Below are 12,298 nucleotides of genomic sequence, written 5' to 3'. Positions count from 1 at the left end.
ATATATATATATGTGTGTGTGTGTGTGTGTGTGTATGATATTTTTTGAAAAAATTTAAACATTCACCATATTTTTCAATAATATGTATATGTAGAATTATTACTGTAGCTATGTCTATATGTTTGAGGGCTTAGAGTCTATTAGGAAAAGGCTCATGAATTAGTATGGCTGGAGGGCAGATAAAAATCATTGTTTCATCTGATCTCTTGATTTAATTATAATGTAAAATTAATTCACAATGGCTTTTAAATACATTATAAATAAGTTAATAAGGACTATATCAATAACCAGCATTAGAACTCACCATCAAGAAAAAGTTCCATGGTTTGGGCATACCATACTTCCCTGGAAAGACAGCTCCGATATACCAGGCCACTACACCATACAAGAAAGAGTCAAGTAAAAGCATTCCCATCACATAAGCAAAAAAAAAATTGTCTGGTCGGGTTGATGAGAAGATGTTACTCCATTTAATTCCTATTTCTAAGACATAACAGGAGACATTTAATTAATTGCCAATGAGAGTTATCCATCCATAACATAATAGTAAAGACAATAATGTGTGGGCACTCTCTAGAGAGTCCTATAGAGTCAAGCTGTACCAGGTGGCATCTGAATAAGTAATCATGGTTGTCCCTCATTATACCCAAATAAATAGTTAGAAATGATTGGAACAAAAAATAAAATGTACTCAATATTTAGGAAAATAAGCTTTAAGAAAAATAAATATAGGGCCAGCCAAATAGCTCAGTGGATTAAAGCGCCTGCAAGCAGGCACAGGGGCCGGGGGTTCGATCCCTAGGCCTGCCATGCCAGCCCTGCCCCCGGGGCAAGCTGAGACAACAATTGAGACTGGGTAGTGGCACACCTGTAATCCCAGCTCTTGGGAGGCTATAAACAGGAGGATCACTTCGAGTCCGATCTAGTAGTGAGACCCCTGAACACCCTGTAGACCTTTCCCTAAATTAAAAAAAAAAAAAAAAGAAAGAAAGAAAGAAAGAAAAAGAAATGTACCTATGGGTTAAGCTGTGGCACCTGTCTTTCTACCCTTCTTCATGTTAAATGCTCATTGGTATGTACAATTTTGGGAGCACAAACACTGAAAGACAAGGATAGATGCCGACCTCCAGACAGAGGCTAGAAGTATTCTTACTTGCATGGACACTGCACTGACTGACAAAGGGACCATATCACTCTGCCCTAGTGCTAGATAGGAGAAGGCAACTCCAAAGGGAAGGAAAAAAGCCTTGTCATATTTGCAGCAAATTCTTAGAAAGAATACGCTAAGTGCTGGTATAAAGTGTATAACTTTTTAAAATGAAACTTAGCAACACTACTCAAAATTGAAAGTGTGAATACCCCAAAGCACAGCAAAGATATATCTATTCGCATACCGCAAAATTTACAAGGAAAACACTCACTCATTGATTCTGCCTCCACTAGAAATTTAAATCCCAGTGCCATGGCAACATTAAAGCTGAGACAAGAAACCAGCTTCCTCTGGAACATCATCTTCTTATAATCAGTTATTAATAAAGCAGATGGAATATAAATGATTAAAAAAATGAAACCTCCAAAAATAACAGCAACAGTAGCTGAAAATCAGAAAAAGAGAGGGTCAATTTAAGTAGTTTTCAAAAATCTAAAATAGAAATACCTTTTTTATATGAGCATAATAAAATAAGCTTTCTGAGAACAGAAACCTGTCAGTGGGGGTAACATTATGAAGTGTTGAAAGTGAAAGTAAGTGAATGAAAACTTGTCGACCAAGAATCGTATGAGGTAAAACTAGCTTTCAGGAATGAGAGGCTTCCCATTTCAGTCCACATGTAATGAGCCTGGAAATCACTAGTACATCCTAACAACAAGTAAATAGCTGAAAAGAACCAACAAAAATTCACTCTTCATCTGCGCCAGAGGAGAGGACACAGGGTAAACTGCTATCCCTAAGGCCAGAAAAAACAAAATGGGTGAATGCAGGGGTTATGAGTAACTGAAGCAGATACTAAAGAGCAAGTCCCTAAGGGAACAGGTTTCCTCAGGAACAGGTGAAAGGGTAGGAAAACACCAGCTGTCATCAATAAACCGCTTGAGGCTTGTGTGGACAATCCCAGGGAGACTCAGTCATGCGGGAGGGGAGCCCACCATATTGTGGGAATTACCTCCAGGGTAACAGATTCCCATAGCAAACCGAAAAATGTCCCTTCAAGTTTGGAGCAGGGGAAGGAGAAACAGACAGTTTGAAATGGATAAAGCATTCTGGAATTTGACTTCTTCTTTTTTTTTTTTTTTTTTGGCAGAACTGGGGATTGAACTCAGGCCCTTGTGCTTGCCAGGCAAGTGCTTGTTCTACTGAGCCATCTCCCGGGCCCTGGATAAAGCATTCTGTTCTTCTGAATAAGACCTGGCCTCAAGAGAAAGTAGTTCATAAGTCCTAGACTCTTTTGGTAACACCAGAACCTAACTGGCCGGGGCCAAGGGAATACTGAGCTATAGCCCACCACCTCCACACCATCCCACCTAAGAGGGACGAGCACTGACAAGCACTGTGAAGCCGACAGTGCAGAGGTACAGGCTCACCCAGAGACCAAGCTCTCCTTGTAGGACTAGAAAATACTCCCTCCTTCCCACACTTTTCCATTGCATGCTAAGCAGCTTTTCATAGCTTTGCCTTTCACCAGGTGCATCATGGCCAGCTATCAAAAAAAGCTGTAAGGCATAGTGAAAAGGAAACTCAAGATTTGAAGACACAGACTATCAGGCTCCAACACAGCACTGCTGTTAGAACTACCAGCCTGGGAGTTCAAAAACAATGATGACTGAAAAAGCCAAGGGCTCTAGTGAATAAAGTACGCAGCATGTAAGAACATAAGGGCAATGAAGAAGGAAGCTAGAAATCCTAACAAACAACAACAACAAAATGCTTAAGATCAAAAATAGTATAACAAAAAGGAAGAATGCCTTTGATGGTATTTTTTGTATACGGGACATGGCTTCAGAAATCATCTCTGTCAGTAGAAAGTCAGAAACTGAAAAGCAAAGAGAACACTGAAAACACCAGCACAGTACATCCATGGACTGCATGACAACTACAAAAGGTATATAGAGTGCACATAGGAACATGAGAAGAAGAAAGGAACCAAGAAATAACGGAGACAATGGCTGACAATTTGTCCAAATTAATAGCAGACACTGCACCTTAAATTTAGGAACCTCAGAGAGCACTAAGCAGGGTAAATGTCAGAAGACTTGTATCTAAACATATCATTTTCAAATTAAAGAAAATACAAAGTAATGAAAAAATCCTGAACTCCAATGGACTATGGTCCATTTATTTCATTGCTCTCTGCCAATCTTCTCTGCTGATCTATGGGTCAAGTTGCCTGAACTATGAAGTGTACATATTACACACTGTTTCTGGTGTGCTTGCAGATGTATTTCTAAGGCAGACTAGCATTTGACTCTGTGGACCCACTCATGAGAACTGCCCACATGAGGTGTGATGCAGCCTATCAGGAGCCTGGAAAGAACAAAAAGGTGGAGGAAGCATGGATCAATTTTCTCATGCCTTCAGACTGGAATTTATACCTCTGGCTCCCTCTTCTCTGGCCTTTAGATTCAATTTAGAATTAAACTTCTGGCCTTCCTGGGCGTCCTAGCTGCAGGCTGCAGATCATAGGCTTTCTTGGCCTCCATAATCATTTGAATCAACTCTTCATATTAAATTTTATTTCCTATAATTTATATCCCATTGGTTGTTTTTCTGGAGAAACCTAACTAAATTGTAATGTACATGCCCCTACCATCAATGTTAACTCTGAGACAGGTCCTATAGCAGACAAACAATAAGTATCTACTAAGATCAAGGAAATCTTTCTCAGTGAATCAATTGTTGTTTTCTCACTTTTTGTGTACACCAGGCTCACCATCAGATAGCAGTAGACATCAATCCTCCCAACAGAATATATCCCACCAACAGAATGAGATACCGTACACAGAAGCCATCTGCCTCTGATCCCTTACCTGTGGGTTGGACAGATACCACACACGAGGTAGCATCTAAAGGTTAGAAGTACACCTAAATGTGACCCTGTTGTCACACGCATACTGTGCTATTACCACTTCAGTGAGAATGTAAACAAAGGCTATAGACAAAGGCGGCAGCTAAAGTTTATAAGGAGCTTTCCAAGATAACCTTTGCTCAATCACAGGAGAAATTACTCACCTCTATCAAAGAATGTGCTAATCATAAAGCTGAAGAATAGTATGGCGATGGCATAAAGCAGCAAAAAGATGAAGACAAGACTCGGGTCACTGTACTGGAAGACTGGTACAGGTTCAATCTAGCAAAATAATCAGGATGCCAATTTAATCATGCTCTAAGTGGTATTGTGACAGATAAAAGAGGAGAAATGAAACCTTGAATATTTTAGTAGCTTTAGTCAAACTAAAGACACTACTCAGTGAGGTGCAAATTCAGATTTTTAAAAATCTTTTAATTATTGATTGATTGGATACAAGGTCTCACTGTGCAGCTCAGACTCACAGTGATCCTCCTGTCTCAGCCTCCCCAGCACTGGGATTACAGGCATGTGCCACCACGCCTGGTTTCAGTGGCCAGCTGGCTACAGGGCCAGCACGCGTGTGTGCAGTGCCAGGCAGCACTTGGCTAGGCAGGCCCTCAGACCACTGCGCTATCTCCCTGCCCAGATGCTTTTCTCACAGAAGGTGCACTCACGTAGATTTACAGTGGCTGAGAGGGTACGCAGCCTGTGCTTCCACAGTGGGGTCCACACGAGCCACCTTTTCATTCTTCTGCCACCCAAAAGCCATTACGGCCACGTCACGTTTTTGTTTTACCCCTTAAAGTGTAGTTGTACCATGCTGTAGTGAAATAGACACTTGCCTTGATAAACAAAATAAAGCATAAGAAAATGATGTTAAAAAGATAGAAAAAGAGGAATGTGATGAAATAGGCAGTCCAGAGCATCCAATGGCTGAGTCCTATCATGAGCTGGAACTCCTGTGGGAGAAGTAACACAAATCAACCATGAAAAACAATGTAACCACATAGCTCCTTAAGTTTTCAAAATACATTCTTATATACTAATTTTTATACGTTTACAACCCAAATATTTTCTCCAGTGCATAAAGGAAATCAAGGCTCAGAACATCTACTGCTGCTGGCACCTCTGCGTCAGCTGCGGTGGCGCTGGGCCGCAGCCTCCCTGCCCTCCTCGAGCAGCTGCGCAGCTGCTGCCTGTGGACCGGACCGGCGGGCGACGGAGGAAGAGGCCTCGCGAGGGCGGAGGGCCGCTGTGGCCCGCAGGGGCAGGCTGGTGCTGCGCCTCCTCCAGCTTCCCTCAACCGGCTTCTTTTCCTAGAGTAGCCGTTCCTTGTTGCTGTCCAAGGCACAAATCTCCCTCAAGCTGCTCAAGGCTCAGAGTATCAATTAGCTCACAATTTTCAGTTAGTGACCCCTGTAATCTTTACAAGCCCAGAGATCATTGTTCTAGTAACACACCTGATGCCATTTAAGACATAAACACTTTTTAAAAAAACATATAAACCACTGAAATAAATATCTCCTTTTTATTAGGTGCTCTTCAAGGAGGAATTAAAGAAATGTATATTTGTTTAAAATTCAATTACAAAGATTAGAAACAAGCTTTAAAATTAGGAAAAGAGGAAGAAAAGCACAAATTTTTAGCAATAATATTTATGAATATTATTTTCTTTAGAAGTATTTATAGAGATATGTGGTATCTTGAATTTTAACAAAAGAATTTAAAAAAAGATTTAATGTAGAATGCATGAAACCAATAAAAATATTCAGATGAATGACATGAGTTTTCAGAAACTATTTTAAATAAGAGTTTCACTAAATTTTACTGTTGATCTTAAAGTTCTACGAGGTTAGAATCCTCAAGACTAGCTATCTGTATCTGCCTGGCACATACCAGGTATTCGATAAAGGTTTGCTGAATGAATGAATGGATGGATATGAAGCTCTTAGGGAATCTGCAAAGCTCTTAAAAACTGACATAGGCACACTTTATTACCTGGAGAGGACAAAAGGAATAATGTGATCCCTTTCAAGCTTTGTAGCAATTAATGGTAGAACCAGACTTATTTAATAAATCTTGAACAATTGAAATAATATATTTCATAGAAGTACAAGAGTTGCACAAAACTATAAAGTCTAAATAAATAGGAAGACACTATTTGCATAATCCAGAACCTTCAACATTATACGCTCTTTCAAACTAGTCTATATATTAAACAGAACTCCTTTCAAAACCTCTTCTGAGGGCCAATGAGATAGCTCAGTGGGCTAAGCACTTGCGTAGGCAAGCGCAGGCCAGGGCTTGATCTCTAGCACCACATGCTGCACAGCCCAGGTCCCCCGGGCGTGCTGAGCTGGCGATGGAGTCCAGGTGTGGTGGTGCACGCTTGTAATCCCAGCGCTGGGGAGGCTAAAAACAGGAGGGGCACTGCCAGTCCAAGCTATACAGTGAGACCCTGCACAAAAACAAACAAACAAACAAAATCTCTGCTGGGTATTATATATAGATTGAAAAATATATACTGAAATTCATGTGGACTTCAAAAGACCAGAATAGCCAAAACAGCCTTGAAAAACAAAATTGGGAGGCATAACATTATTCAGTTTCTAAACACAGCACCTCTACTTTGCTGACTAAACACATCCTCAGCCAGTATTCCTCCTGTTGGAGCGAAAGTGCACTTCTGACCAGCACCCCCTTAGCCTCCAGTGGCATGATGCCACCAGTCCACTCTGCTCTCCTCTCTTATATGAGTCTGAACTCCGTTTTTTCTTCCTTTTTCAGTACTGGAAGTTGAACTTACCCTTTCCACTGACCTATAACCCAGCCTTTACTTACTTATATTTATTCTTTTGAGGCAGGGTCTCACTAAGTTGTTACATTGCTTGGGCTGGGCTTACGCTTTTAAGTGTCGCCTCTGTCTCCCACGGTACTGAGATTTGAGATGTGTGTCACCAAGCCCAGCTCTGGGTTTGATGTTCTTAGAATCCATTATCTTTTAAAACTTTAGGCACCTTCTTGATGTTGCAGAGGCGAGTGAGCATGCCGACGCCGTGGTCATTCAGAATGGGTCACAAGATGCTGCTCATGGTCTGGATGTACTGAAAACGCACAAGCTGACTCATATTCTCAGCCTTGCATATGGAGGTGAAAATGCTCTCCCCAAAGAGTTCACCTATAAGAATATTTCCATACTGGATCTGCCTGAAACCAGTATCCTGTCTTATTTTCCAGAGTGTTTTGAATTTATTGAAGAAGCAAAAATGAAGGATGGTGTGGTTCTTATTCATTGTAATACAGGAGTTTCCTGGGCTCCTGCGATTGTAACAGGCTTCCCGATGAATTCTGAACAAATCTCCTTTAGCAGTGCTTTTACTTTGGTGAAAAATGCAAGGCCTTCGGTATATCCAAATTCTGGCCTCATGGAACAGCTCCGGACATATCAAGAGGTCCAAGAAGGCAGTAAGTTGGACAAACTACCAGAATTGGAAAAGGACAGTTTACAAGTTGCAGATGGTGGACAAACGTAATTTAGAATTGGTCTCTGTAGCTGTCTTTCCCGTTTCAGAAAATAAACTAGTAAAAATTTCTTTTCTTTTGTTTTTCACCAGTGAAATGGAGGTCAACTTGATTCTTCTGAACTAGTATATGAAATAAATCTTTAATTTTTTTTAAGTGAATGATTTATTTATTTATTTATTTATTGTTTTTGAGACAGGATCTCACTATGCAGTTCAGGCTGGTCTTGCACTCACTTTGTAGCCCAGGTTGGCCTGGAACTTGCAACAATCCTCATGCCTCAGCCTCCTGAGTGCTGGGATTACAGGCATGCACCACCACAACTGGCTTAACTCGTTAAATTATACGACCTTTTCTTTGTTATAATGTTTGATTGTTTCTTTAAGTTGCTAAGGGAAGATAACAATGTATTACCAATTATTGATTTCTGTAGAAAAAAAGGTTTACATCTAAAATCTATGGAGTGCTAGGGAGGCTGAGACAGGACAATCATTGAGTCCGATCCGCATAGTGAGACCCCGTACCAAATAAATAAATAAATAAATAAATGATTAAAAAATTTTAAGAAAAGTCCATGGAAAGACTAAATCAATTAAGTATCTTTTAAGTATTTTTCTTTCGGTATTTTTCTATTCTAACCCATTTTCACACAGGAAAACCTATAAGAACTATTTGACATACAAGCTCCTTTGTAAAGAATACATTTTAAATTAAATGCATACCTTCAAACTCCCAAATGAGCACCAGAATCTAAAGGTTTATGCAATATTTACATAATAATGGCAGTATTCACAAAAAATTTAATCCTCAAAACATGCCTACTTTGCATTATTAAAGATTTAATTCTATTGCCTGCAAAAAATAAAAAATAAAAAAAAATAAAATTTTAAAAATGGCAAAGTTATAATAATCAAGATTTAGCATGCTTTTGGAATAAGGATAGACAAACAGATTAATAAGACAAATAGTCTGGAAATTAACCTAATATAAATGGTTAGTTTGTTTTCAAAACAAACAAACAAAACCTAAAAAGTACAGTATTACCCAGCATGTTGATGCACACATGTAATCCCAGAACCTGGGAGGCTGAGCAGGTGAACTACCATGAATTCAAGGCTGGCCCGGACTACACAATGAGCTCAAGGCCAGTCTGAACTACATATATAGTGAGACCCTGTGTCAAAAACAAAGGACAGCACTAGAACAGTATTGCATCAGAGATACAGCTCAGTAGCACAGCACCTGCCTGGCAAGCACAAGGTCCTGAGTTTGATTCCCGGTACCAGAAAAATAACCAGTGTTGTACTGTCATGAGGACATATAGAATCCTGGAACAGAACAAAGAGCCCAGAAGTAAACCTTTTACTTTTATTGTTAATGACCTATAGAAATATTTAAAAAATTCAATAGAGAAAATGATACTCTTTTCAAGAAGTGGTCTGGGACAATTAGGTATCCACATGCAAAAATGAAAAAACATTTGAATTTGGGCCCTTATCTTACATAATAAAAGTTAACTCAATAACCTAAAAGTAAGAGCTAAAGCCATAATATCCTAAGCAGAAAGAAGTAGGAATAAACGCCTATGATTTTGGGTTAGATAACAAAATGATCTGGATTTTCTCCTTGCATGTTAGCACAGTGATACATTTTCTGATTTTAAACTTACCTTGCTTTCCTAGGATAAAGTTCATCAGTTCTTTTTTTTTTTTTTTGCGGAACCAGGGATTGAACTCAGGCCCTTGTGCTTGCCAGGGAAGTGCTTATTCCACTGAGCCATCTCCCCAGCCCTCATCAGGTCTTGATGTACTTAATCTTATATATCTCCACACATTGTCTGATTTGCTAATTATCATTAAGAATGTTTGGGGTTTTTTTGCTTGTAAGGGATAGCAAGCTAAATACTTTTTATTACCTGTGTGTGGCTTTGTTTTCAGTGTACTGTCAGTATTCCTGGTGGAGATATAGGTATGTACGGTGTTGTTAGTAAAAGGAATTTTAAATATGATTTCAGTTTCTTTAATAAGTACAAGGCTATTCAGGTTACATATTTTTTTGAAGCTTTGCATTTAAATAATTTTGTCTACTTCATCTAATTTTGCAAAATTACTGGGATATATTAACAATATTCTGTAGGATCTGCAGGTATTTATGAGACATGTTCTCTTTATTAGTCTACCAAGACAATTATATCTCCACAAATCCACCTTGGGTTTTATTTATTTTCTTACTGCTTTAATTTTTTCTTCCTTCCCTCCCCTCTCTTTTTATTTAAATAGCTCTTTACTTCTAGCTCCTGAAGCAAAATTCTCAGGTCATTGTTCACTTGTCTTCATTACTAAAAAAAGTCATCAAAAGCTAAAATTTTACCTCAAATCTAAGCTTTAGTTGTATATGATCGACTATGATGAGTTATACTTTCACTAATATATAGGTTAAAATGTTTTCTAATTTTACTTTTTAAAAAATAAATTATTCTTTATTGTTTAATTACAAAATAATTGGGGTTTCCTTGGATATTATTTTGTACTGAATTCTAATTTTCATTCCACTGATACCAGAAACATATTTTATATTATCTGAGTTCTTTTACAAACTGAGACTTGTTTAATGACTCAGATGCATAGTCTGCCTTCACTTAATTCATAAATATTTGTTTTTTTCTAGTTATATTGCTCTTTCCTTATCTTATAATTTAATTCTACTAATATAGAAACAGTATATTATTTCAACTATATGGTATAGCTACCATAGTAGTGGCCTGCTCTACAGCTACAGTGTTCTGCAAATGTCACTTAGGTTAAGAAGGTTGAGAGTGTTGTTGAGACTCACCTCAGGGCCAGTGACAGAATCGGGTTTAAGTAAAAAGGGTTCGATGAACATAGCAACGAAGATAGCTGGAGTGTCTCTCTTCATATTAGCATAAATTTTTAAGTAAAAACTTAAGAAAGACAAAGACACTGCATGTTGAAAAAGGATCAATTCATCATGAAGATGTAACAATAGTAACATGTATGCACCGAACATCAGAGCTCCAGGAGAAATCAAGAGAAAAAATCAATAAAATTAAAAGGGAAATAGTTCTATAATAATAGTTACACAAGAATAGAGCAACCAATGGCATATCAGTAAGGCAATGAGGCTTTGAACAGCACCCTAATGAGGTCCCTCACATGGAGCTCAACCACAAAGAGTGAATTCCCCTCTGTGTGCGGCGTGTCTGCATCATCTCCAGGACAAAATCATGGTAGGCCACAAAACAGGTTATAATAATACTGAATCCTTAAAAAGCAACTCTCCGTGATGGATATAATCATTATGTACCCTAAAATGTAGTAATACAAATCTAAAAATTCAAAAGACTAAAATCATGTACACTTCCTTTTCTGATCACAATGGAATGAATAGAACTAGGCAACAAAAGCATAAGGAAAACCAAAACATAGACACATGGAAATTGAACAACACAGCCTTAAACAGCCAAAAGCTAATGAAAAGAAAATGACAAGGAGAAATAGAAAATATCTTGAAATAAGTGAAAACAGAAACACTACATACCAAAACTTATGGGATGTAAGTAAAAGCAGTGGTCACAGGGAAACTTATAACTATGAACACCTACATTAAAAAACAAAAGTCTCAAACCATCTAACTTTATACCTTAAAGGGCTAGAAAAGAAGAGTGTATTAAACACAAAAGGTAGAAGAAATAAGTTAATATACAGTAAAGATAAATAAAACAGAATAGGCAAATGACAGAAAAATCAATCCTTTGGAAAGATCAGCCAAATTAACAAGTTTTTTTTTTTTTTTTGCAGTACCGGGGATTGAACTCAGGACCCTGCACTTGCCAGGCAAGCGCTTATTGTACTGAGCTATCTCCTTGGCCCTGAATTAACAAACTTTTGACTGGACTAAAAAACTGAGAAAATACTAAATTATTAAAATCAGAAATATAAGTGAGGGCCAGTGAGATAGCTTAGTGGTTTAAAGCACCTGCTTAGGCAAACTTAGGCAGGCACAGGGGACAGTGGTTCAATCCCCGGTACCCTATGTTGTGCCAACCCCACCCTCAGGGTGGGCTGATCTGGTCAAATGAATAACTAACTAACTAAATAAATAAATACATAAAATCATGCCATAATTTGAAGACTTAATAAAACATAAAAGTAAGTACATTACTTCTGATTTTATAGAAACAAGGGCCATAAGAATATGAAAGACTATATGCCCAAAAATGAATAATGTACATAAAACACCTTTGTAGAAATATATAATTTATCAAAAATTAATAATGAAAAAACAAAAAATCTAAACAGACTTCTACCAAAGCAGTTATCAAAAATCACCTAGTAAGAACAACTTGGGCTAGATGTACAGACTTTGCCAGTGAATTCTTACCAGACACTTAAAGACAAAGGACATCCCCCCCAAAACTCTTCCAGTATATTGAAGTGGAGGTCAATGTTTCTAACTCATTCGTTGAGGTGAACACTGCCCTTCAAGCAAAACAAGACAAAGACATGACCAGAGGAGAAAATACAGCCACATGTAGTGGCACATGTCTGGAGTCCCAGCACTCAGGAGACTGAGGCAGGAGGATTTCCAAAAGTTTGAGGTCCCCTTGGGCTGCAGAGAGTTCAAGACCAGCATGAACTACACCGGGAGATCTTGCCTCAGAGAAAGAAGGAAAGAACCCATGATTATCTAAA

The 12,298-nt window shown here is 38.4% G+C and overlaps 1 protein-coding gene across 1 annotated transcript in view; it reads right to left on the bottom strand.

Moving 5' to 3' along the window:
- Positions 1–12,298, bottom strand: part of LOC101576393 (ATP-binding cassette sub-family A member 3-like) — a 144,299-nt gene that overhangs the window by 100,459 nt on the left and 31,542 nt on the right. Inside the window, exons 6-9 of the mRNA XM_004623112.2 lie at positions 4,907–5,023; positions 4,226–4,343; positions 1,422–1,595; positions 305–483 (exon numbers count right to left, since the gene is read on the bottom strand). Coding sequence (XP_004623169.1) covers positions 305–483; positions 1,422–1,595; positions 4,226–4,343; positions 4,907–5,023 — 588 coding nt within the window. The remainder of the gene's footprint in view (positions 1–304; positions 484–1,421; positions 1,596–4,225; positions 4,344–4,906; positions 5,024–12,298) is intronic.

The sequence above is a fragment of the Octodon degus genome, unplaced genomic scaffold (genome assembly GCF_000260255.1).
Source record: "Octodon degus isolate 3935 unplaced genomic scaffold, OctDeg1.0 scaffold00001, whole genome shotgun sequence".
Lineage (NCBI taxonomy): Eukaryota > Metazoa > Chordata > Mammalia > Rodentia > Octodontidae > Octodon > Octodon degus.
This window is presented reverse-complemented; position numbering and strand designations above follow the sequence as displayed.